Source organism: Peromyscus maniculatus, chromosome 3, assembly GCF_049852395.1.
Source record: "Peromyscus maniculatus bairdii isolate BWxNUB_F1_BW_parent chromosome 3, HU_Pman_BW_mat_3.1, whole genome shotgun sequence".
In the NCBI taxonomy this organism is placed as follows: domain Eukaryota; kingdom Metazoa; phylum Chordata; class Mammalia; order Rodentia; family Cricetidae; genus Peromyscus; species Peromyscus maniculatus.
In genome coordinates this window covers 170320031-170347747 of record NC_134854.1, presented here as the reverse complement: position 1 = coordinate 170347747, position 27717 = coordinate 170320031, and the positions used below count along the sequence as shown (strand labels likewise).

The 27717-nt window shown below is 38.7% G+C and overlaps 1 protein-coding gene across 6 annotated transcripts in view; it reads left to right on the top strand.

Annotated features, from left to right (window-relative positions):
* LOC143272579 (uncharacterized) overlaps positions 1–27397 on the top strand; it is a 43911-nt gene extending 16514 nt beyond the window's left edge. For 5 of the 6 annotated variants that reach the window (XM_076568391.1, XM_076568387.1, XM_076568389.1 and 2 more), the window contains one exon: positions 980–7770. In XM_076568391.1, coding sequence (XP_076424506.1) covers positions 980–2276 — 1297 coding nt within the window. In that variant the 3' untranslated portion in view covers positions 2277–7770. Of the gene's footprint in view, positions 1–979; positions 7771–26981 lie in introns of those variants that run through there. The other variant, XM_076568388.1, reaches the window with a different exon arrangement.
* Positions 27398–27717: the final 320 nt, after the last annotated feature.

Sequence of the window (27717 nt, the reverse complement as noted above, 5' to 3'; positions counted from 1 at the left end):
CAGGGTTTCTCTGTGTAGCTTTTTGGAGCCTATCCTGGAACTCACTTTGTAGACCAGACTGGCCCTGAACTCACAGAGATTCATCTGCCTCTGCCTCCCGAGTGCTGGGATTAAAGGCATGCACCACCACTGCCTGGCCCAGCTCCCACCTTTTAAAGGGTTCCTAAGAGGAGGAGAGAGAAATGAGAAATATTAGAAAGATAGCAGAGATGATACAGAATAGCTTCACGAGGACCTGGATCAAAATCCACTGGCCCCTTCTGTCTTTTCAAAAGGGCTTTTATAACAATGCCAAGAGGCAGTGCAAAAGACCTCCCCCTTGCCATCAAAGTACAAGCCAAGTGCAGACCCTTCCAAAACACCTGGTAACCACACCTGTGGTCCAACTATCCCCTTATGCAGCCCTGCTGGTTAAGTAAAGCAAGATCAGATCTCACTAGGAAACCTCTGTGGAGTCCCACAAATTAGAAGATATGTAGTAGTCCCCAGGTTGAGTAGATTTATTGAATATGATTCAAGTTTACAAGTAATTGGTTTTCCAGCTAGGAAATACATCAACAAACTTATACAGTAGAAAAGCCCTATGAGTACTAGAAATGTGTAAATACTTCTGCTTGTCCTGGTTCACTTTGCAAATATAGTATGACTCACAGTATAGGAAAATTTATCAATGGAATAAGTGGGGTAAAGGTCTGAATTCTTCCAGTTCTCTTCAAATATGTGAAAAATCTCATAGAGAAAAAATATGCCATAAATGTAAGCCAGGTAATAAAGGCTCTTACCATCACAGGCATTTTCAGATATGCAGAACAATCCTTAATGAAGGAGAACAACATGATTGTAAACAAAGTGATAAAAGCTTAAGATCTGATTACTCTTTACAATTAGACCAAATTGTAAAATTAATTCATACAAATATAAAGATTCAACAGTGTTATGAAGGTGGTAAAGCTTTTACATGTGCCAATTTTCTTTGCAGGTATGAAAGAAGTCATACTGGAGAGAAACCCTATGAATGTAATCAATGTGATAAAGGCTTTTCACCACACAGTCATTTTCAAAAGCATAAAATAACACATACCGGACAGAAAACCTATGAATATAATCAATGTGGTAAAGTCTTTGCACAACACAGTCTTCAAATGATTAGAATAACACATACTGGAGAGAAACCCTATGAATGTAATCAGTGCAGTAAAGCATTTGCACGTCACAGTCATCTTCAAATGCATGAAAGAACACATACTGGAGAGAAACCTTATGAATGTAACCAATGTGGTAAAGCCTTTGCATGTCATAGTAATCTCCAAATACATGAAAGAAGACATATGGAAAAGAAACCCTATGAATGTAATCAATGTGGTAAAGGCTTTGTATGTCAAAGTAGTCTCCGAATACATAAAAGAAGACATACTGGAGAGAAACCCTATGAATGCAATCAGTGTGGTAAAGCCTTTGCACAACATAGTAGTCTTCAAATGCATAAAATAACACATACTGGAGAGAAACCCTATGAGTGTAATCAATGCAGTAAAGCCTTTGCACAACACAGTGCTCTTCAAATGCATAAAAGAACACATACTGGAGAGAAACCCTATGAATGTAATCAATGTGATAAAGCCTTTGCTTGTCATAGTAATCTCCAAATACATAAAAGAAGACATACTGGAGAGAAACCCTATGTATGTAATCAATGTGGTAAAGCCTTTGCACAACATAGTCATCTTCAAAGGCATAAAATAACACATACTGGAGAGAAACCCTATGGATGTAATCAATGTGGTAAAGCCTTTGCACAACACAGTAGTCTTCAAATGCATAAAAGAACACATACTGGAGAGAAACCCTATGAATGTAACCAATGTGGTAAAGCCTTTGCACAACAAAGTAATCTTCAAATACATAAAAGAAGACATACTGGAGAGAAACCCTATGAATGTAATCAGTGTGGTAAAACCTTTGCACAACCCAATCATCTTCAAAGGCATAAAAGAACACATACTGGAGAGAAACCCTATGAATGTAATCAATGTGATAAAGCTTTTGCACAACAAAGTAATCTCCAAATACATAAAAAAAGACATACTGGAGAGAAACCCTATGAATGTAATCAGTGTGGTAAAACCTTTGAGCAACACAGTGCTCTTCAAATGCATAAAATTACGCATACTGGAGAGAAGCCCTATGAATGTAATCAATGTGATAAAGCCTTTGCACAAAACAGTCATCTTCAAAGGCATGAAAGAAAATACTGGAGAGAAACCCTATCAATGTAATCGATGTGGTAAGACCTTTGCACAACACAGTCATCTTCAAAGGCATAAAACAATACATATGGGTGTGGTGGTATTGTGTTCCCCAAAATATTGTTCACCCTAATAAACTTATCTGGGGTCACAGCACAGAACAGCCACAATATTAAACATAGAGGATAGGCAGTGGTAGCACACGCCTTTAATCCTAGCATTCCAGAGGCAGAAATCCATCTGGATCTTTGTGAGTTCAAGGCCACATTGGAAACAGCCAGGCATGGTGACATATGCCTTTAATCCCAAGAAATGAGCCTTCAATCCCAGGGAATGATGGCAGAAAGCAGAAAGATATATAAGGCATGAAGATCAGAAACTAGAAGCATTTGACTGGTTAAGCTTTTAGGTTTTGAGCAGCACAGTTCAGCTGAGATCCATTTTAGATGAGGACACAGAAGCTTCCAGTCTGAGGAAACAGGATCAGCTGTGGAATTGGCAAGACCTTTAAGATTCATGCTACATATGGGAGAGAAACCCTGTGAATGTAATCAATGTGGTAAAGCCTTTGCATGTATTAGTAATCTAAGAAATCATACTGCAGAGAAATCCTCTAAATGTAAATTTTTGCAAGTCACGGTAGTCTTTATTACAAGAGTAAAACTTTTAGTTTATAATTGGTCTATTAAAGCCTTTGAATATAAAATTAGACTTGAAGATCTGAAAAACCTCATACTGAAAGAAAACTATAAGTGATTTGGTAAGATCTTTAGCCAACACTTATATTCAGTTACACAAGATTATTCTGGAGAGAAAAATCTGATGAGTGTCAACAATCTGTTTAAGCATTATGATGTTCCTCTTTATTTTGTTTAAACCTGCAAAGTCACATGTTCAAAAGGCCTATGAATTTAAGGTAACCCTTTTAGATTTTATTCTTCTCTTCAATTACATGAGATAATGAATCCAGATGTAAAACTTCATGGATGTGTATTAGCACCTTTTCTATTGCTGTGATAAAACATCATGTCTAAGTGTACTTATGAAAGGGTTTAATTTGGCCCTTGGTTCCAGAGCAATACAGGATCACCATGAAAGTGGCATGTAAACAAGTGTCAGACATGGCAGCTGAAGTAGAAAGCTAAGAATTCACATCCTTAACCTGCAGCATGAAGCAGAAAGTATAAGTTGAAAATGGTGTGCAGATGTAAACTCTCAGGCCAACCCCTAGTGACATATTTCTTCCAGCAGGGCAGCATTTCCTAAATCTTCTCAAATGATACCACAGACTGAAAATGATTGATTTCACTGACTTCAAGCCTACATGCTTGATTTTTGTTATATGAATCAATTCATAATGGAGAAAAACTCTGTAAGCTTTTAGATGTCTTAATACCTGTGTTACAGGAATTACAAGAGAAAACTATTCATGAGTGAAAATTAGTTTAAAGATTTGTTTTAATTTTAATTATGCCATGTCAGTGTCTTTGTGTCTTTGTGTGGGTATGTGCATGTGCATTCTGGTTCCCAAGAAGGTTAGACCCTTGGAGCTTCTTGTAGCAGGAATTCTTGGAAGTTGTCAAAAACCTGACCTGGTTCTGGGAATGAACTTGTATTAAGGACTTGGCCATGTCTCTAGCCCTGTAAATATTTTAAAGCCTTTTAAAAAAAAATTTGATATCAGGATATAGGAATCAACTTATAAAAGAAAAATCCTAATCATGTAAACAAATTGGCAGAGTTTAGACATCACAGTTGTCTTCAGTTTCAAAAAAAATTTGTTTCATCTATTTTTCATTGGAATTTTGAGGTAAGTAAATTATTAACCAAGTTCACTAAAAAATGATGTGAAGATCACATTGTGGCTTCTATTTTGCAACCTTTGAGGTAGATATTAAAGTGTGTTATATGTGTTGCAAATCCATTTAGTGAAGTTTCTTTTGTGGTTCTTCTATTTTTTCTGTGGCTTTTGCTCATCTTCTATTGTGCTTTCATGTAGAGATATTTTCTGCTGTATTGTATAGAATGGGATGGCCATCATCTAAGTGGTCCATTTTTATTTAAATATTAGGCAGTGTGTGATTATACTTTTCAAGTAAGGGTGTCAAAGGGTGGTGGATTTTTGTTCCTGTTTTTATTTTTTATATTTTTCCAAATTACCTTGAAATGTTTGTTATCCAGCATGGCTTAGATGTCAGTAATTAGGGATATATTTGAAGTCATGATACTCATGTGTCAATCTTCTGAGTACAAGTCTAAGGGTAGATAATGTATTCCCAACATTTGCTGTTTTGTCAAAACTTTTTAATAATATTAATGTTAAAATGCTTAATATAAAGTATAAAAATAACATTAAACACCTCATGTGTATCCAAAGAAACATTCTAATCTATCTGGAAGAGATGTAATAAGGTAGGATAATCCGCAATCAACTGTATATTTCACAATATACTTTGCTGTGCTATGGATATGTATATGTTATTTGGAGTTCCATTCATCTTCATGTCCTCATCAGTTATCCATTTGGCATATCATCTTGAACTATTGCCTTCTAAGGAAATTATCCAGGGATGCCAGATAATGTAATGGCAGTGAGATTTATTTTAAAAAATTTGTTGTGTATGTGTGTAATATGGCTATGGGTTTTTAGGCCATGACAGATAATGTGGAGACCAGAAGACAATTTTGTGGGGTCTACTTTTGTCCATCTTCATATGGCGATCAAGATGAGGTCACATCCTTATAAAACATAGACATTTCCAACAAAGCTGACTCAGTGGTGCTCAAATAAGATTAGTTAAAACATTATATCAGTAAAATATTGTCTTTTCAGATTGTAAGCATATTTCCATCAAAGGATAATGGAAAACAGGAGAAATTGAATAATCCTATTTGCAAATGAAAATAATATACTGCTATCTCTTTTGTTTTTCCTTTTTTTTGTGTGTGGAATGTGCTAGTTTATTCTGAGGACCAAACACTTGTTCATAACACTTTTTCAGAACCACAAATGAATACCAGAGAATAGTCTTCATGAGTAAAGATAATTGCTGCTAAGCCTGATGTCCTGAGTTCAATCTCTAGGAAACCTATATTACTCCTACAATTTTTATTCTTATTTCTACACTTGTGTTGCGGCATATGCACACTCACATGCCAATGCATACATAAATAATTTTAAAATCCAAATTAGTGCTATTGAGGTCACTTGCAGCCAAATGATTCCCTGGCTTTCATCTCTAGAACTCACATAGGATAAGTAGATACTATATAATAGACACCTATAAGTTGTTCTCTCACTGCCACATGAACATCATGGCAAAGGCATATACATACAAACATAGTTCAAACATTTTTAAATGGATGAAATTTTAAAAAAAAATTATTGAGAACTTATGAAATGATTTTCCAGTTTAAATTATTATTATATAATTTCTAGAAGTATTACTTTTCATCAAAACATTGATGGTTTCTTTTTAAATCTTATTATTTAATTATCTGATTCAAAGATAGGTCATTTTAAAAACAAATCTCAGCTGGGCTTAGAGTTGCATGCCTGTAATCAGCACTTGGGATAGTGGCAAGCCACTCTTAGTTTGAGGTCAGCTTGGTCTGCATAGTGAGTTACAGGACAGCCATGGATATGTAGAGATAGCCTTTCTCTAAAAAATTCAAAAAAAAAAAAAACTCAAACTATGAAACTTACCCTAATATAACCTGACTGGACTCTGATTGGTTTCAACCAAACCTTTTGTTATCTTTACTCACATTAAGAGAATTGTGTTAACAATGAAAATATGAAGCAATGTTGTGAGTCTATTCATAGAGGTATAGAAAGCCATTGAATCCTTTGACAACCATCTAGCAGGGACTTTCATCATCAAGTGATAGGAGACAGGAGTAATGGGGTATCTTCATCTTTGGCATTATAATGACATATTGGGAGCTGGAGAGTTTGCTCAGTAGTACTGTTCCTCTTAGATACCCAAGTTTGGTCCTAGCACCTACATCAGATGGCTCAGAACTACTTGTATTTCCAGATCCAGGAGATCTGATACATTCTTCTGGCCTCCTAAGCATGTAAATGGTGAAAAGACAGATATATATTTTGTTCCATATTTTAAAAAAAAAAATGTTTTCTTCGTGTATATGTTATTTTAAAAAAGAATGAAATTTAATTTAGGTATGAAAGTTTTACCAGTGAGTACATCGATTGCATGCCGGGTACCAGTGGAAGTCACAAGAGAGTGATCCCCCATGCCTGTAGTTACAAACAGTTGTGAGCTGTCTCTTTGGTGCTGGGAATCAAAGTCAGGCCCTGTGAATGAGCAGCCAATGCTCATAGGTGTTGAGCCATCTATTCAGCCACATGAACATTTCATTACAGCAGTAAAGTGTGAATGGATGATACTGAGTTCATCTTTTCCTCAGCCCTTATGATCCAGAAGAAATACAAGATTGATAGCACCATTAACTCACTTAGACATCATGCTTAAATAAGTTTCCAATCCCAAATCTGCACAAAATGAGGGAAGAGTACAAAAATGATCAAGAAACTGACAATACACATCTTTAAAAAGTGGCTGGCCACTTGACCAAAACCACACGACTGAAATTATCTTAAATGTGATAAATAGGCAGCAATGAGAGCCCACAAGGGCACATCTGGTATAACCTTGCTGGAGTTTATGCCTCCTGTAAGGAGAGAAAAGGAACTTGCAGGCATGAAGACTGACTTGTCTGAATGGGATGGTATTCTGCTTCTTTGATACCTGTAAAACTTTGAGTTAGGAGCTCTGAATGGTGTTGACCTCTGATGATATCCAGGTAGTCAAGAGATCCTTAGACTTAAACAGGCATTTACAATAAGCTGTGGAGTATGGGGGAATTGTTAGGGAGGGAGCTTTAGGTGTAAAAGCCAAAAGATCAAATACTCAGAGTGCAATGCTTGGGGTGTACCTGAGGACAAGCTGGCTTCTACTATGCTCTCTATATCCACTTATCTGTGGTAGGTTAACCACCTCCAGATTGTTCATTCTCTCCTTTTTGGGGGGCAACTACATGTACCTGTCAGTGACAATACCCTGCAACCCCCCACTTTACATTACCATTTGGACCTTAAAGCTCCCCAGTTTCCACCCTGACATCCCTGTAACCTGCCTCCATGGCATGAATAAGCATATTCTAAAGAGACATTTAATCTCTTGCTTTGGCTAACAATTAGCAAAACAGTGGACCCCATGAAATTCTAATTTCCCTGGGAATCTCATTGTGGGAAAAGACCGAGTCTTCAGAATGAGAATATCTCTACTGAGGAAACATTTACTCTTTATCTGACCACCTTGCAGGAGAGACAGTAGCTGAGAACTAGAGATGGGAAAATTTCATTATATGGCTTTATTCAATTATTATTTTTGTTTATCTTTTGCCTTCTATCTAAACCTCAAGGATGGATTAGTTACCTTATATTTTATCACTGTACAAAATTAGTAAAACTGAATAAATATCATGTTTTTAGTGTTCATTAATGTGGTTTTTTTTTCCCTTTTCAATCCTTCACTTTTTCCCTTCTTTTTTTTTTTTGTTTTAAATAATAGTCTTACTATAGCCCCCTGGCTGGCCTGAGACCCACTCTATAGATTAAGCTGCCCTAGGACATCAGAGAGATCTGCCCACCTTGCTTCCAGAGTGCCTGCATTGTAGGTGGGCATGTCACAACTGGACCACCTGTGTAGCAGGAATCTTAGACGGTCTTATAAATAAAATCAAACCTGAGGCCATTTATTGGGGTGAATGCTGGAAGGTCAGAGAAGCAGAACAAGCCACAGCTAACCTCACCTGGCCAACTTCTCAGCTGGTCTTGTTTCCTCAGATTGGAAGCTTCTCAGTCCTCATCCAGAATGAGTCTCAGCTGAACTGTTGCTAGAAGCCTGAAAACTTAACCAGCCAAACGCTTCTTGTTTCTGGCCTTCACGCCTTATATATCTTTCCTTTCTACCATCACTCCCTGAGATTAAAGGCTCGCTTTCTGGGATTAAAGTCATGTGTCCCCATGCCTGGCTGTTTCCAATGTGGCCTTGAACTCACAGAGATCCAGAGGGATTTCTACCTCTGAAATGCTAGGATTAAAGGTGTGAGTGCCACCATTTTCTAGCCTTTGTATCTAGTGGCTGTTCTGTCTCTGACCCCAGATAAGTTTATTAGGGTGCACAATATTTTGGGGAACACAATACCACCACACACTTGGTTCATTTAAATGGCTTAATAAGGACGAGTGGGTGAGCTTGGCTGGTTAGGTTAACCAGGGCACAGGCTCTGGCTCTAACTCCAGTAACAGAAGATTCCATCAAATGCAGCCCTCTTTCCTTAAAGTCCCCTGTCTTCCAACTATGAGTAATACTTTTTCTTTGTTCTGCCCTTATTCTACAGATGATGAAATCCAGGCTCACAGAGATATTTGGTTTTCAATATGTTTAAGTATAACTGCTCATCTTACCCATCCTGCCATCTAATGCCTCACTAAATGAAGTTGAAGCCGCCTAGGTGAGGCATGGTGGCACAGACCTGTAATCATAGTATTTAGAAAGTGGAGGCAGAGATTTCAAGCTTTCAAAGTCATCCAAGGTAAACATGGTCAGTTGGGTATGGTGTGAGGCCCACAGGACCAAGGAAGACTGACTGGTTCGGGACAGGGTCTTCCCTGCAGCTCCATAACTTCAGGGCCATAGCTCCAGCAAGTGTCAGCTGAGGTATTGACACACCAGGTTTTCTATTCTTGATAATGTTTCCTGACTAACACATCCTAGGTCTCTTTGGGGTCAGACTCCTGATGCTCCTGAAGGTGAGAGAATTAGCGTCAGGAAGGGATGAGCGCCCCAATTGTTTATCCAATGCTTTGTCTTCAGCTCTGAAACCATATACACACAACCAAAAGGAATGGACTCGGCAGGTTTCATTCATATATATGTGCATACTTAATCACACATACTTGGAAATTGGAAGGGAAAATTTGGGGTGGAATGGAGAAAACACAAGGAAGGGAGAAAGTGATGTAATACATTTTAATTAAAATATGAAATAAATTTTAAATTAAAAAGCAGCTAGAGAGATAACTTAGAAGTTAAGAGCATTGCTTGGTGTTACATGTTCCATTCCCCAAAACCACCTGGTAGCTAACCATCTCCTGTAACACCAATTGCAAGGGATCTGATACCCTCTTCTGGCCACTGCAGGCACTACACACAGACACTTGCAGGCAAACAAATAATATTCATAAATTTAAAAAGTTAAAAAATATGGAATTCTCTACAGTGATGCAACACCCCTGAGGCAGACAGCAGGAAGGCTGAGTAAAATGAACTCCTTCTGGTCTTGCATCGAAGCAGCTGTGACTTTTCTCTGAGACAACATGCTCAGAGGTAAAAAGCAGCTTTATTCTGAGGTTAGAATAGCCCAGCAGGACTGTTCATCTAAGAACAGCATTCACAGTACTGATAGGTGACTTTTCCTTGATGTTTTTGTATTTGTGTTCTCTGCCCTTGTATGAGTGAGAATTAAAGGCAATAATACATCTTTTAAATGTATCAATACATATTTTAACTGTAGATCATAATATTTGATCTAAAAGAAATTTTTCTCTGTAAATCTTCATCCGCCTAAGTGGCTACTATTGCAGTCTCCTGTCCGTATTCAAATTGTTCAGATTATAACTTGGGGTCTGATCCTAAAAAAGACTTGAGGATGATATCATATATGTAATGCAAAATCTGTTCTAGGCTGATTTCTCTTTTAGCATTAGCCAGAGCTTGATGCACACTGTTGCTAAAGAGATTTTTGTTTATTAATCATTTAAGCATATGTAGTGATTTCTTCCTGGGAAGAGATATTAATTCTAGAACATCTGTACCTCCAGCCATTAAGAAAATGTTTCCAAGACAATCTTTCTTATGTTGACTCAGGTGACCCTGATCCCAGTGTGTTGCTTCCCAGGGCAATGACCGTATTGTCCTCTTGATTAAACAAACTAAACTCTTAAATTAAAGGGCTGTACTACCACTAAGCTTTAAATTATGCATTTGAGTCATGTAGTCAACTGTCCATTGCAGTAACAGGTAAAAGATTCAGATCAGAATAGGAGGAATAATTTCTTGGGTACACTGCAGCAGGAAATAGGATAGGCAATCAGCTGCTGGAGTTACCATTATGAAATATGACCTGATTATGACAGGGTTAGTTATTTTGTAACTTCCCATCATGTATTAATTCATGTCATGTGAATAAAGGCAGACCAGATTGATGGATGTATAATTTGGGAAAGTTAGCTTGAGCCAATGAATACTGGATTTCCAACTATGGGGCTCTCCTTTGCAGATTTATTCAATCTTTTTCAGCACATTTAAGTTAGCTCAGAGTTGAGACACATTCATTGGCTATAGCTGTGTGTGTCAGGTTACATAGGGACAAGGTCAAACAGTATTTTATTAATGCCAGTCCTCTACCAGAGAATGGCCTGCTCTCTTTCAAAGTTAGGATAGCTATGTGTTTTTCAACTATACTTATCTTTTTTAAAAAGTCAATTGTTAGTTTCACTTTTGAATTTGATTTTCATTAAATGCATCATTGCTCTAATCTCTTATTTGTTTTATTCTATGTATTTCCCAGTCATTAAGAATTTCTTTCCATTTTTCTCAGATTTGGTTGGTTATTTATTTCTATTCAGAGTTTCTTCTGTAGCTCAGACTTTCTTCACACTATGTAATTTAGAATTGCTTTGATTATTTAACACTGACTCTGCTGCCCAGGGCTGGGAAGACAGTCCTGCCACTCCTTCTAGTCTGGGCCTTGACTGGTGAGTATGTAGGAAATATAGACCAGTGAGTGAGTGTCCTCCAATCTCTCTGACTTTTATTGGGAACTTACAAATGAAGAGGGACCTATGCAAAAGTTGAGTTCACTGACCAACTTTAATCAAATGTAGTCACAGCACAGAAATGAATGGTCAAGAAAAAGAATGAAAGCTTTCTTACTATGACAGTAGATGACATTAGCAATGAGGACTGAAGTAATCAGTGTTAGATGACAAATAAGTTTCCTGCTTCCCACAGACCAGGCAATCAAAAATCTAAAGATCTGAACTTTCACGAAACCAAATTACTGTAGTTACTTTAGTTCAACTAAAATAGAAGATCTGGATAAAATGGTGTGGCCCTGCCTAACAGGACTGTTATTTTCCAGATTAAAGATATTCATCCTGAGAGAATATGTGTGAGTAGTCTTTGGTGTGCTCTAATACAAATCCCTAGTCTCTGGAGCACATGGTTATAAAGCCTGTTTCAATTTCTTTTCTTTTTCTTTTTCTTTTTTTTTTAAATTTTATAATTTAATTTTACATATCAGCCACGGATTCCCCTGTCCTCCCTCCTCCTGCCCCTCCACTCTTCCCCCAATCCACTCCCCATTCCTAGCTCCTCCAGGGCAAGGACTCCCCTGGGGATTCAGCTCAGCCTGGTAGATTCAGTCGAGGCAGGTCCAGTCCCCTTCTCCCTTCACCCAGGCTGAGCAAAGTGTCCTAGCATAAGCCCCAGGCTCCAAAAAGCCAGCTCATGCACTAAGGACAGGTCCCGGTCCCACTGCCTGGGGGCCTCCCAAACAGTTCAAGCTAATCGACTGTCTCATTTATACAGAGGGCCTGATCCAGTTCTATGGGGGCTCCTCAGCTATTGGTTCATAGTTCATATGTTTCCACTAGTTTGGATATTTGTTCCTGTGCTTTTTCCAATCATGGTCTCAACATTTCTTGCTCATACAATCCCTCCTCTCTCCGACTGAACTCCTGGAGCTCCACCTGGGGCCTGGCCATGGATCTCTCCATCCACTTCCATCAGTCACTGGATGAGAATTCTATCATGACAGAGTGTTCAGCCATCTGATCACCAGAGTAGGTCAGCTCGGGCTTTCTCTTGACCATTGCCAGTAGTCTATTATGGAGGTATCTTTGTGGATTTCTGGGGACCTCTCTAGCACTTTGCTTCTTCCTATTCCCATGGGGTCTTCATTTATCATGGTCTTTCTTTCCTTGTTCTTCCTCTCTGTTCTTGATCCAGCTGGGATCTCCCACTCCCCTAAGCTCTCTTTCCCCTGACACTTGCCCTTCATTACCCACCCCCACCCCCCACTTCCAGTTTGCTCATGTAGATCTCGTCCATTTCTCTGTCGTTGGGCAATCCCTGTGTCTTTCTTAGGGTCCTCTTTACTAGGTAGCCTCCCTGGAGTTGTGAGTAGCAGTTTAGTCATCCTTTGTTTTACATCTAGTATCCACCTATGAGTGAGTACGTATCATGTTTGTCTTTCTGAGTCTGGGTTACCTCACTCAGGATGATTTTTTCTAGATCCATCCATTTGCCTGCAAACCTCATGATGTCATTGTTTTTCTTTGCTGAGTAGTACTCTATTGTGTATATGTACCATATTTTATTTATCCATTCTTCAGTTGAAGGACATCTAGGTTGTTTCCAGGTTCTGGCTATTACAAACAATGCTGCCATGAACATAGCTGAGCATGTGCCCTTGTGGTATGATTGAGCATTCCTTAGGTATATGCCCAAGAGTGGTATAGCTGGGTCTTGGGGGAGATTGATTCCCAATTTTCGAAGAAAGCACCATATTGATTTCCAAAGTGGCTGTACAAGCTTGCATTCCCACCAACAGTGGAGGAGAGTTCCCCTTGCTCCACATCCTTTCTAGCATAAGCTGTCTTCAGTGTTTTTTATCTTAGCCATTCTGACGGGTGTAAGGTGGTATCTCAGAGTCATTTTGATTTGCATTTCCCTGATGATTAGGGATATTGAGCAATTCCTTAAATGTCTTTCAGCCATTTGAGTTTCCTCTGTTGAGAATTCTCTGTTTAGCTCTATAGCCCGTTTCTTAATTGGACTGTTGGGCATTTTGATGTCTAATTTCTTGAGTTCTTTATATATTCTGGATATCAGCCCTCTGTCAGATGTGGGGTTGGTGAAGATCTTTTCCCGTTGTTTCTCTCAGTGTCTGTGCTACTGGTGTTACATTTAGGAAGTGATCTCTGGTGTCAATGCGTTCAAGACTACTTCCTACTTTCTCTACTATCAGGTTCAGAGTAACTGGATTTATGTTGAGGTCTTTGATCCACTTGGACTTAAGTTTTGTGCATGGTGACAGATATGGATCTATTTGTAGCCTTTTACATGTTAACATCCAGTTATGCCAGCACCATTTGTTGAAGATGCTTTTCCCCCCATTGTACAGTTTTGGCTTCTTTGCCAAAGATTATATGTTCATAGGTGTGCAGATTGTCAGGGTCTTCAATTCGATTCCATTGGTCCACATGCCAGTTTTTATGCCAGTACCAAGCTGTTTTTATTACTGTAGCTCTATAGTAGAGCTTGAAGTCAGAGATTGTGATGCCTCCAGAGGTTGTTTTATTGTACAGGATTCTTTTGGCTATCCTGGTTTTTTTTTTTTTTTTTGTTTTTCCATATGAAGTTGAGTATTGTTCTTTCCAGGTCTATGAAGAATTCTGTTGGTATTTTGATGGGGATTGCATTGAATCTGTAGATTGCTTTTGGTAAGATTGCCATTTTTTACTATGTTAATCCTGCCTATCCATGAGCATGGGAGATCTTTCCATTTTCTGACATCTTCAATTTGTTTTTTCAGGGACTTAAACGTTCTTGTCATTCAGGTCCTTCATTTGCTTAGTTAGAGTTACCCCAAAGTATTTTATATAATTTATGGCTATTGTAAAGGGTTATGTATCTCTGATTTCTTTCTCAGCCTGTTTGTCAATTGTATATAGGAGGGCTACTGATTTTTTTTTAGTTAATCCTGTATCCTGCTATGTAGCGGAAGGTGTTCATAAGCCGTATCAGTTCCTTGGTCGAATTTTTGGGGTTACTCATGTATACTATCATGTCATCTGCAAATAGCAAAAGCTTGACTTCTTCCTCTCCAATTTGTATCCCCTTGATCGCCTTATGTTGTCTTATTGCTCTGGCTAGAACTTCAAGTAGTATATTGAATAAGTATGGGGAGAGCAGACAGCCTTGCCTTGTTCCTGATTTTAGTGGAGTTGCTTTGAGTTTCTCTCCATTTACTTTGATGTTGGCTGTTGGCTTGCTGTAAATTGCCTTTATTATATTTAGGTATGTTCCCTGTATCCCTGGTCTCTCCAAGACCTTTATCATGAAGGGGTGTTGGATTTTGTCAAATGCCCTTTCAGCATCTAGTGAGATGATCATGTGGTTTTTTTTCTTTCAGATTGTTTATATGATGTATTACATTGACAGACTTTCATATGTTGAACCACCCTTGCATCCCTGGGATGAAGCCTACTTGATCATGGTGGATAATTGTTTTGATGTGTTCTTGGAGTCTGTTTGTCAGTATTTTATTGAGTATTTTTTGCATCAATGTTCATGGGGGAGATTGGTCTGTAGTTTTCTTTCTTTGTTGCATCTTTGTTTGGCTTGGGAATCAAGGGTATTGTAGCCTCATAGAAGGAGTTTGGTAATGTTCCTTCTGTTTCTATTGTGTGGAACAACTTAAAGAGTATTGGTATTAACTCTTCTTTGAAGATCTGGTAGAATTCTGCACTGAAACCATCTGGTCCTGGGATTTTTTTGGTTGGGAGACATTTAATGACTGATTCTATTTCCTTAGGGGTTATTGGTCTATTTAAATAGTTTATCTGGTCTTGATTTAACTTAGGTATGTGGTACCTATCCAGAAAATTATCCATTTCTTTTACATTTTCTAGTTTTGTGGAGTAGAGGTTTTTGAAGTGTGACCTGATGATTTTCTGGATTTCCTCAGTGTTAGTTGTTATGTCTCCCTTTTCATTTCAGATTTTGCTAATTTGGATGCTCTCTGTCTGCCTTTTGGTTAGTTTGGGTAAGGGCTTGTCTATCTTGTTGATTTTCTCAAAGAACCAACTCTTTGTTTCATTAATTCTTTGTATTGTTCTCTTTGTTTCTATTTTATTGATTTCAGCTCTCAATTTGATTATATCCTGGTGTCTATTCCTCCTGGGTGACTTTGCTTCTTCTTGTTCTAGAGCTTTCAGGTGTGCTGTTAAGTCACTAGTATGAGAGTTCTCCAACTTCTTTATGTGGACATTTAGTGCTATGAATTTTCCTCTTAGCACTGCTTTCATAGTGTCCCATAAGTTTGGGTATGTGGTATATTCATTTTTATTGATCTCTAGGAAGTCTTTAATTTCTTTATTTCTTTCTTAACCCATTGGTGATTCAGTTGAGCATTATTCAGTTTCCATGAGATTGTAGGCTTTCTGTAGTTTTTGTTGTTGTTGAAATCTAATTTAAAACCATGGTGGTCTGATAGAACACAGGAGGTTATTCCAATTGTTTTGTATCTGTTAAGATTTGCTTTGTGGCCAAGTATGTGGTCAATTTTAGAGAAGGTTCCATGGGGTGTTGAGAAGATGGTATATTCTTTTTTGTTAGGATAGAATGTTCTGTAGATATCTATTAAGTCCATTTGAGTCATAACATCAGTTAAGTCCTTTATTTCTCTGTTAAGTTGTGATTTGACAGATCTGTCCAGTGTGAGAGTGGGATGTTGAAGTCTCCCACTATTAATGTGTGGGGTTTTATATGTGGTTTAAGCTTTAGTAATGTTTCTTTTACATATGTGGGTGCCCTTGTGTTTGGGGCATAAATGTTCAGAATCAAAACTTCATCTTGGTGGATCTTTCCTGTGATGAGTATGTAATGCCCTTCTTGATGTCTTTTGGTTGATTTTAGTTTGAAGTCTATTTTGCTGGATGTTAGGATGGCTACACTCACTTGCTTCTTAAGACCATTTGATTGGAAAGACTCTTCCCAGCCTTTTATTCTTAAGTAGTGTCTATCTTTGAATCTGAGGTGTGTTTCTTGTATGCAGCAGAAAGATGGGTCCTGCTTTCATATCCATTCTGTTAGCCTGTGTCTTTTTATAGCTGAATTAAGTCCATTGATATTAAGGGATATTAATGACCAGTGATTGCTCATTCCTGTTATTTTTTGGTGGTAGTGTGTGTGTACTTCTCTTCTTTGGGGTTTACTGCTGTGGTTTTATCTATTGCCTGTGTTTTTGTGGGTGTATCTGACTTCCTTAGGCTGGAATTTTCCTTCTAGTGCTTTCTGTAAGGCTGGGTTTGTAGATAAGTATTGTTTAAATCTGGCTTTGTCTTGGAATGTCTTGTTCACTCTGTCTATGATGATTGAAAGTTTTTCTGGGTATATTAGTCTAGGCTGGTGTCTATGGTCTCTTAGCATCTGCATTGCATCTGTCCAGGTCCTTCTGGCTTTCAAAGTCTCCATTGAGAAATTGGGTGTTATTCTGATAGGTTTGCCTTTATAAGTCACTTGGCCTTTTTCCTTTGCTGCTCTTAATATTCTTTCTTTATTCTGTACATTTAGTTGTTTAATTATTATGTGGCAAGGGGACTTTTTTGGAGAGTCTAGTCTGTTTGGTGTTCTATAGGCTTCTTGTATCTTCATAGGCATTTCCTTCTTTAAGTTGGGTAAGTTTTCTTCTATGATCTTGTTGAATATATTTTCTGTGCCTTTGAGTTGGTATTCTTCTCCTTCCTCTATCCCTATTATTCTTAGGTTTGGTTTTTTTCATGGTGTCCCAGATTTCTTGGACATTTTGTGTTATAATTTTTTTGGCATTGGTATTTTCTTTGACTGATGAATCCATTTCCTCTCTTGTATCCTCTACACCAGAGATCATCTCTTTCATCTCTTGTATTCTGTTGGTTATGCTTGCATCTGTGTTTCCTGTTCGTTTACTCAGATTTTCTATTTCCAGCATTTCTTCTGTTTGTGTCTTCTTCATTGTTTCTATTTCCCTTTTCAGGTCTTGGACTGTTTCCCTCACCTGTTTCATTGCTTTTTTGGTGGTTTTCTTTAAGGGATTTATTGTTTTCTTCTGCTTTATTTGTCTTTTCCTCTAGTTTTTTTTATAGAGTTCTTCCCATTTTTTGTTTGACTTTTTCTCATTTTCTTTATTGAATTCCTCCACTTTTTTTGTTTATCTTTTCCTCAATTTCACTTTTGATTTTTTTCTTGAAAGGCCTCTAGAATCTTCATGATGCTATTCTTAAGGTTGCTTTCTTCTGCTTCTTCCACCTTGTAAAGTTCAGATCTTGCTGTTGGAGGAGAGCTAGGTTCTGGTGATGCTGTATTGCTCTTTATGTTGTTGTATGTACTTCTGCTTTGATGTCTGCCCATCTCCTCATCTAATAGGTATAAGAAGTGTCTGTGTCTGAGCGAGTTGCTGTTGGTCCACTCTGTGTTTGTTGTCTCTGTGTCTCAGGGGGCCCTTCTGGGTCTAATCTCAGCTCTTGGTCTGATTGGAGCAGGCAGCTTCTGTGTCTCAGCAAGCTGCTCTTGGGTCAACCCAAGCTAGTTGATTCTGTGACTCACAGGTTCATTCTTGGTCTTATCAGGGATCTTGGTCCAGTCAGAGCTGACAGATTTGGCATTTCAGGAAACCTCTCTTGGTCCAATGAGAGGTGGCAGATTTTACTTCTCAGAAAGCCATTCTTGGTCTAATCAGGGCTGGCAGATTCCCTATCTCCTGAGTTTACGTTTGGTCCAATGATGGCTCTTAGTCAAATGAGAGCTTTCTCTTTCTCTGGGCCAGATGGGAGCTCTCTGGACTGGATGGGAGCTCTCTGGGCCAGATGAGAGCTCTCTGAGCTGGATGGGAGCTGGGGGCTGTTCTCTAAATCTCAGGAAGTGGTGGGAGTCTCAGGGGATGGGTGTGGGAGCAGGGTGTATAGATTGCAAGGTCTGCTGGGGGGGGGGTCTTGGAGAAGGGGAACCTTCCTGCAGGAGCCCTGCCAGCTGGCCAGCAACTGGGGCTGAGTTGGGTGGGTCTTCCCCAGGAATGGCTGGGGCCCAGGGATGGGACCTAGGGGCAGGCCTCCCTGGGTATGAACCCAGTCACTCACCTCTGGTCCAGATGGGAGCTCTGGGCCGGATCCTGTTTCAATTTCTTAACATAATTTTGGGGATTATAATTACATTATTTCTACCATCTATTTCCAGCCTCCCAATCCAAGTATGTTAGTCAGTCTAGTCTGGACCTTGACTGCTCAGCAAGAAGGCAAAAAAAAAAAAAAAAAAAAAAAAAAAAACAGGCTCACAATAGCCCTCATCTGTTAGATGTTTCCCTTTTACCTCTACAATTGGTCTCCAGAGTGATGAGCCCACAATGAGTTTTCACACCCTGTCATAGCTGGTTTAATCAGCTAAAAGTCAGCATGATGCCCTTCCCATTGTGGCTTCTGGATAGGGGGAGAAGAGGTTTTTAGCATCATTTAATTTGGGAGTTAAAACAATCATGGACTTGTCTTCCTTGGCTATGGGAAGGTGTTCAATGAGCTAAGATCTGATGTCTCACATCTGGGCAACGTCATTTTGTGAAGAAGAAAGTATCAGTGAGATTGGTTGTCTAAATAATATCTCATGAAGACTTACATTAAATGTCTGTGGAGTGTAATTAATTGGGTTGTTACCAATTTTCTTAGTCTTTGGCTAAACTTCCTGTTGAGTGCTTGAAGACTATGCAGGTGGCCAAAATTAATATTTCTTTCTGTGCTGTCAAGGCCAGTTGAGCAACTAGTCATTAAAAGTCACTTGGGTTTGAGAGGACTCTCAGACTCTTCTAGCCTTTCCTTTACCAGTTGTCCATCTATGTGAGGATAAGTCAAAGGCTTTGATTACCTTAAGTGCTGTGGCTTCCTTTGAAGCCTTGAGGAAATCTTTCCCTCATTGACCCTCCTTTTTAGACTAGACAATATTTCAAATTCATTGAGTGATCTCTCCATGGCCTCCATGAACAAAACAAGTGATCAATGGCCTTAGTCCCCAGGGACCTCATTGACCCTATAGGGAAAGGGTAGAAATATTCTCCCTTTTATTCCCTCTAACCACATTAGACTAGCTTACAAGTATGATTATTAAATACCCAGAAGATCAGTTTTACACCAGTTTGGTACTTTTAACTACTGTATACTATTTTAATAGCCAAACATAACTCAATAAACTTTGGTTTGACATACATTTTAGCCAGTTTTTGAAATAGTTGTTATCTGACCTTGCCAACTTAAATATAATATATGATCTCTAAATCTCATCCTTTATGTACCTGAAATAACTAACTCAGACCTTCATAACTTGCAAAAACTTTCCAGTCTTCTTTATTCTGGAGCCATCCAGTCATTATCATTTTCATACATCTAAGTTCTTTCCTAGAACCATTTCCATGTTTATATTCTTCTAACAGGTTTTTTTGTGTACCAGTTCCTTTTTCTAATTCCATGAGAATTAACAAATATATGTACAGTCTGTTGTGAGAATTTTCTCCCCATTAGAGGGGGACAAGGCAATGTCTATCCCATCCCCATAAGTCCAAATGACAATGCAAATATAATTTCACCCAAATCTACCCTGGGGATGAAATGAGTTCATTGAGCTTACTTACTGAACATGGTTGAAGAGATGCAGGAGTTTGGATACTGTAGTGGTTCGAATAAAAATGACCCTCAGAGTCCCCTAAACCACAAGGTCACATATCATTAGAACTGAATTATATACAGTTGGTTGGGAAAGAGGCTGTGAACTCAAAAGGAGGGGAAACTTCCTTCTATAATGGAATATCAACAGTCAGCAAACCTGGTGGTGGCCATCCATTGTAAGCAGGCACAGTTGATCATAGGAAGATGCCAATTATTTGTCTTAAGATAGTGCTGAGCAACAAGATTTAAATAAAAGACAGCTGAATAGAAACTGTGTATAAGGTAATGAAATAAATAACTATTTCCTAGGTACAATCTGTTAAACTAAAACTTAAGAGAAAACACAAGACAGTCTTCATATAATACATGACATCACTATTATAACCATGCTTTTGGTTTTTAATGGATGTATGTTGGTAATACAAAGAAACAGCAAATACATAATAAAACATCATTGAATTGATGTGTACAGCCTCCAGTACAATACAACTAAAAATCCCTCTTAAAACTATGATGCCCTAGCTTACTATAAACAGATCTTTATACAGAGGGTCTTTCTATCTTCTCCATGGATGAGCATCCCATTACCCCTTTGTATTACAGACATGTGACCGATAACAGTATGCATAGAAGGTAAATTAATATTTACATCTTAGCATCCTAATCTCTAATAGCCCTGGTTAACACACTACTTATCTTTGGGTTATTTTAGAGGCAGCCCCAACTTAACTAAATTCTGCTTTGTGTGACTATCTCCTAATCATTGGTAAATCCTTTATATCACCAGTTCTACTCTTACATCACAGCATAGTAGTGGAGTTGGTACCCAGTATATGGGATGCCATTTACAACCTCCACAAAATTAATTCCAAATGAATCTTACATCTAAATGTCAAATTTGAAGTGCAGAACTTCTAAAAGACACTGAAAACTAGGTACCCTTAAGTTTGACAACCTGCATAGGCCTTGGAAGGTTTTTCTAAGGCTTTGGTGTATTGAGAAAGAAACAGAACTCATTCTCTAAAACCAGGAAGTTGCTTGGTGGAGCTGGTAAAGGTCTTGGACCAGGGACTTTGGGGGAGGGGTAGCTTCAGATCCTGAGAACCCACCTCTTTCTATACATGGGGCTGTGGCTTTCAGTCCCAAGGCCACTGTGGACTTTGTTTATAATGTCCTTGAATTGCCCAGTGTTTCTCTTGTGTAAAATTGTCTAATTAGCTTCCTTCTGAATTTGTATACTTCCTTTCAAAACTGAACCCATTGGTTCACATTAACAAGAGACTTGCTGTTGAATTTGGCACAAATCTCCAGCCAACCTGGGATAGGTCTGTCCTTAGATTGGAAGCCAGGACTGGGAACTACTGTGCTTTGTGCCTTCAGTTCACCAGTCCTGTCACTGAGGCCTCACTATCCAATCAGAGTCTCCAGTGGACCCACCAGTCAGATAAGAGTATACTTCTGGGAACCAGACTTCTGGCTCAACTTGTCTCCTTCAGAAATCAGAAGTTGTCCTGTGTGTTATGCCTTGGCAGCTGCATCATAGTGAGTAAAAGCCTGCTCTCCACAGACAGGGAGGAGTGGCTGGCCTTGGTGAGCAAGGGACCACTGTCCCCATGTGAGGAGGAGTGGCAGATCATGGTGAGTTGTCCCCAGACTAGGTGGAACAGCCAGCTGAGCCACAGGAGCTGGTGTGTTGGGTCCTACCCTGGTTGGGTGGGAGCCAGTGGCTAGACACAGAGTTTATCATGTTCCTGCTGGTTCTGTGTGGTCCTTCGTGGTGCTTGCAACTCCTTGGGCCATGGAGGCAGCCTCTGAATAACCTCACTCTGCTGTCTGCATCTGCACAGAGCACTGGGAGCAGGACTATCCTTAGAAATATCCTTGTTGTTGACATCACTGTGAAATGCTGGTGCCTGTAGTACTTGTATTCTCTCTATGGAAGGCATAAAGACAATTTGCCAAACTGAGAGACCTTTGGTCTTTCTAGTATCTTCTAGAACTTCTGCAGTTTTAACATTTAGGTTTAGGATCTATCCAGATTTAATTTTGTGGAGCTTGTAAACTGTATCTCCTGCATAGAGTAACACTCCATTGCTAAACTGTGATGTAGAAGAGTAGAACTGATCATAATAGGATTGATGTTATAAGAATTAACCCATTCTTTGGAGAAATTAAGTCACAAAGTAGAATTTAGATAAGGGAGAACTCTATCCCAAATACCCCAAAGGTAAGTAGAATGCTAACAGTGCCTGTTAGAGAATAGTATGGGTAGATGTGTGGTGATATTTTGTTTGTGCTTTAACAAATAAAGTTTGCCTGGGGATCTGAGGAAAAAGCCAGCCACTGTATTAAATATAGAGGTCAGGCAGTGGTAGCACATGCCTTTAATCCTAGCATTTGCGAGGCAGAGATTAATCAGGAACTCTGTGAGTTCAAAGCCACACTGGGAACAGAGCCAGGCTTGGTGGCACATGCTTTTAATTCCAGCACTAACCACAGAGGTCTAGAGGTCTGTACAGACAGACAGGAAGCAGTAGAGCTTGGTAGAAAGAGGATCTGATGTAGCTGGGCAGAGAGAGGAAGTAAGATGGTAGGGCATAGAAAGGTATATAGACATGAGTGTACAGCAAGTAGCTCTCTCTTGGGCTGAGGATTTCCTAGAGGTAAGAACTTGTGACCAGGCAGTGGTGGTACATGCCTTTAATCCTAGCACTCGGGAAGCAGAGGTAGGCAGATTTCTGTGAGTTTAAGGCCAGCCTGGGCTACAGAGTGAGTTCCAGAAAAGGCACTAAAGCTACACAGAGAAACACTATCTTGAAAAAAAAAACCACACACACACATACACACACACACACACACACACACATACACACATACACACACACAGACTTGTGGCTTGGCTTGTTCTATTCTTCTCATCTCTCAGTTTTCACCCCAATATCTGACTCTGGGTTGTTTTTTTATTAATAAGACCATTTAGCAATTTGTGTTACATCTGGTGACCCAACATTTGTGGCATGAATTCATGAAAAAGCTGCTTGCCTGGGGCTCAGGCCCAAGCTGCACATGGCTGGAGTCTCCACCTCACATGGGTTGGAATATCTTTGGCTTCTCTCCTGGTAGGTTGGGGGCTTTCTCTGGATCCCCATCTCAGACTGCTACCACACTAGGTAGCTGCCTTGAAACTAACTCCCTTGGGCTTCTACTATTCTATGCAGTTGGCAGAGTTGGTAAGTCAATTAAGATATCTTAAAGGGAGAAATTAGTTAAAAGAGAATTTTTCCCACATTAAAAAATGGAAAACAATTTTACAATGGAGAAAATTTGTTCTCTGTTTGATAATACATTAGGTGGTCTGAAAATGGAACAATTAAATGAGAGGATAATTAATGTTGATGGGATTTACACAATGTCAATTATGAATATTAGTTTGATCATTTTTGTTTTATCATTAAAAAGGTTGGTTAATATGAGTGCCAAGATAAAAGTTTTAGAAAAACTTGTTAAAACAGATAATAGAAATATTCAGAACCAGACAGAAGAATTTAAAGGTGAACCAATCTCAGCATTGCATAATATGGCTACAGAGAAACAGCCTAAGGTTTTCAAACAGCCAACCTTAATCTATCCAGTAACCTTACAGGAACTGCCATATGCTCAAGGCTTTGTATGAGCTGATTGGACTCCTGTGTAAATGTTAGATTTAAGGAGATTCAAGGAGATTCAAGGAAGCAATAGTCTTATATGGTATACATCCTCTGTTTGTAAAGCAGATGTTAAACTCATGGTCAACTTGTAATAGAATACCCCTAAAGACTTAAAAGATTTGGTTACAACTGTTTTAGAGGCTGGAATCTGTAGCATGACTCTTAAAAGGTCTTATTAATGAAAACAAACCTGAAGCCAGGTGTTGGGGTGAACACTGGAAGATCAGAGAAGCAGAACAAGCCACAGCTTCCTCACCTCACCAATTCCTCAGGTGATCCTGTTTCCTCAGACTGGAAGCCTCTGTGTCCTCATCCGAATGGATCTCAGCTGAACTGCTTCTCGAAAGCCTGAAAGCTTAACCAGCCTAGTTCCTGGTCCTCACACCTTATATACCTTTCTGCTTTCTGCCATCACTTCCTAGGATTAAAGGCTCACTTCCTGGGATTAAAGGCATGAGTCACCATGCCTGGCTGTTTCCAGTGTGGCTTTAAACTCACAGAGATCTGAATGGATTTCTGCCTCTGGAATGCTAGGATTAAAGGCATGTGTGTCACCATTTTCTGGGCTCTAAAATTAGTGGCTGTTCTGTTCTTTGACCCCAGATAAGTTTATTAGGGTGCACAAAATTTTGGGGAACACAATATCACCACAGGAACCCAGTTACAATTGAAAACCTGGTGTAAAGAGTAGGCTAAGACTATAGAACAATAATTTAGGGCTAGAGTTATAGAAATTTCCCAATATCAACTTCTTGGAGAAGGCGATTATGCTGATGTACAAAGACAATCAATATATGATGACCACACCCTAATTATATGCCACATGGCAGCCTTAAATACTTGGGACAGAATTGAGGAATTAGGAAAGAAAATTGAGTCATTTACAAAAGTTATGCAGGGCCCAAAAGAAACCTTCATGGATCTTTTACAAAGGCTGACTTCTGCAGTAACTAGAATGATACCAAATTCAGAGGCTAGACAGATAATAATTGAATCTCTGGCTTTTGAAAATGCTAATGCACAATGCAAAATGGTAATTAGGCCATCAAAGGCAAGATAGCACCCTTGGAGGAATGGATCTGATACAATTAATATTGAATCTCAAGACCATGATGATAATTGGATAGGAGAGGTGATTTTCAGAGGTCAGAAAAAAATAACAATGTCAGATGCTTTAATTGTGGTAAACAAGGTCACCTAAAAAGGGACGGTAAACAGAACATTTCTAGAAACAATGTTTTTTCAAGGAACAATGGCAACAAAATGCCCCTCCCTTCTGGATTATGCAGAAAATGTGGTAAAGGCAAACATTGGACTAATAAATGTAGAGCAACAAGAGACAGAGAAGGCAATCCTTTGCCTTTACCATCAGGAAACTCCCTGAGGAGCCTCTCACAGGCCCCCATGGCAAATTCAGTTTAGTCCTTTCCTGCCATCATAAAAGAAACCCCTTCTCAGAGCAATTAAATAACCAAATGCCTGTTGTAAAAAAAAAAAAACCAAAAAACAAATAAACAAACAAAAAACCAAAAACATACTTCTCAGAGTGATAGAACAGCTTTATCAGAGAGAACAAAAAATTCAGGAGAAACCATAAAGCATTTTTTTGGGCAAACTTCTGTAAATGAACAAAGACCAAAATTAAAAATACAAATAAATGACATTTTCGTTAAAGGTCTTGTAGACATGGGTGTGGATGTAACAATAATTGCACCAGAATTGGCATCCAAATTGACCTCTTCAGGAGGTAAATGTTCAGCTGTTAGGGATTGGAACATTATCTCAAGTGAAACAGAGTTCAAGATGGGTCGAATGTATAGGGCCAGAAGGACAGAGAGGAAAACTAAAGCCATATGTGGCTACTGTAGCTATAAATCTATAGGGCCGTGATTTATTACAATGGAATACCCAGATTAACATTCCTCCAACCTCATAAACAAGCACGTGTTTCTGAGAGAAATATTAGGAAGAATTATAAAGAACAGTCACCAATGATCCAGATTATAAAAGGACAAGGCACAAGAGCTGCTGAACTTTCAAAGACACCAATAGCTCTACCTTTAAAATGGTTAACAGACAAGCCTAAATGGGTTCATCAATTGCCTTTAACAATAGAGAAACTATTAGGCCTTTGAACAGTTGGTACAATAGCAGTTAAATGCTCAGCATATTGAAGAATCAACCAATCCTTGGAATTCTCCTGTATTTGTTATTAAAAAGAAATCTGGTAAGTGGAAAGTGGTAACAGGTTTAAGAGCAATTAACAAGGTAATTCAGTCAATGGCTCTCTACAATCTGGAATTCCTTTGCCCACTCTGTTACTTAAAGGATGGCCTCTTATAGTTATTGATTTAAAAAACTGTTTCTTCTCAATACTCTTACAAGAAAAAGGCAGAGAAAATTTTGCCTTCATGGTACCTACTTATAATAATTCCCAGCCAGTCAACAGATATTAATGGAAGGTTCTCCTACAGGGAATGTTAAATAGCCAAACCCTGTACCAATATTTTGTATGACAGCTGCTGGAAGTAATACATAAACAACTTACTAAATCTATAATTTATCATTACTTGGATGATATTTTACTAGCTGATTCAAATGCAGATACCTTAGAGAGAATGTTTGAAGAAGAAAAGAAAATTTTGCCTTGTTGGGTGCTGGGGATGTCTTTCTATATGCTGTGAATGTGTTTCTCTAATTGACTGAAAAATAAATTGCTGATTGGTAAGTAGCCAGGCAGGAAGTATAGTATAGGTGGGATAAGCAGAGAGGAGAATTCTGGGAGTGGAAGGCGGAGGCAGGAGACACTGCCAGCTGCTGCTGCCATGAGAAGCAAGATGTAAAGCACTGGTAAGCCAAAGCCATGTGGCAATTTATAGATTAATAGAAATGGGTTAATTTAAGATATAAAAACTAGATAGCAAGAAGCCTGCCACAGCCATACAGTTTATAAGTAATATAAATCTCCGTGTGTTTACTTGGGTCTGAGTGGCTGCAGGAGCCAGGTGGACACAGGAAAACTTTGGCTACAAATGGCGCCCAATGTGGGGCTTAAACCTATGACCCTGAGATTAAAAGTCTCATGCTCTACTAATTGAGCTAGCCAGGCACTGGATTGGATTTTTGTATATTGTATACGAATTATATAGATTGAGATTGAGATTTTTAGAAAATGCTATACGTATATTTCTAATCTTGTTCAAGACATTGTACTTATACAGTTCATTTACCAATGTAATGCAATTTGCTAATCCTTGAATGTTATTATCACCAACTGTTAGGATATAAAGAAATGAAAGTTAGTAGTTAGACATTACAATTGAAGTTGTAGTCATATTAGGTATGTTTTCAAGTTCAAGCAGATACATTTTAGATAGGTCATCTTCAACTCTTTCAGAGAGCTACAGAATATGGCATTTAAAATACTTTAATAACTTAGATTTTTTTCTTTTTTATAACTATGAGACATGTGGGGTCCTGGCAGCACCAATCTACTTCAGAGAAGATATGGGCATTGAAGAAAACTGCAAATGGAGTTAACTTTCATTGTGGCAAAATTTAGCCACTGGACAACAAAGTGTCCTCGAATCAACTGCTGACAAACAGGACAAAATAGACAGACAGGACATGAAACAAAGGACCACCAATTCTTGCCAAGACAAGTGTGGTTTTGGCTTTAACAATAGGCATCCTCTGAGGCCAGGACAATATGGCACCATTGCTGAAGTGGCCTTTGAAATCCAGAAAAGGTACAGTGCCCCTTTCTTCAAAGGTAGCTAAGGCTTCTGGTATGCAGTGGAACAGTAGCTGAAACAGTTATTCTTGAAAGAGTAACTTGGCGGATGGAGTCTAACCTCTCAACGATAGACTGGCATTTAATAAAAGAGATGATTATACTGTATGTATATTTCTACTCTCACTTGAGGTATTATATTTATGTAACTCATTTATATTGTAATATATAATTAAAAATACAGATTAATAATTAGTCTTCTATCATAGTCAAACTTATAGTCATGTTAAGTTTTCTAGGTATACATAGATATGATTCAATTAGGTAGTTTTCAAACACTTCAAAGACCTACAGAATATGACATTTAAAATGTTTTAAAAATTTAGACTTTCTGGACAGTGAGACATGTCTGCTCCTGGCAACACCAATTTACTTCAGAGAGGAGGATGGGCATTAAAGACACTCTAG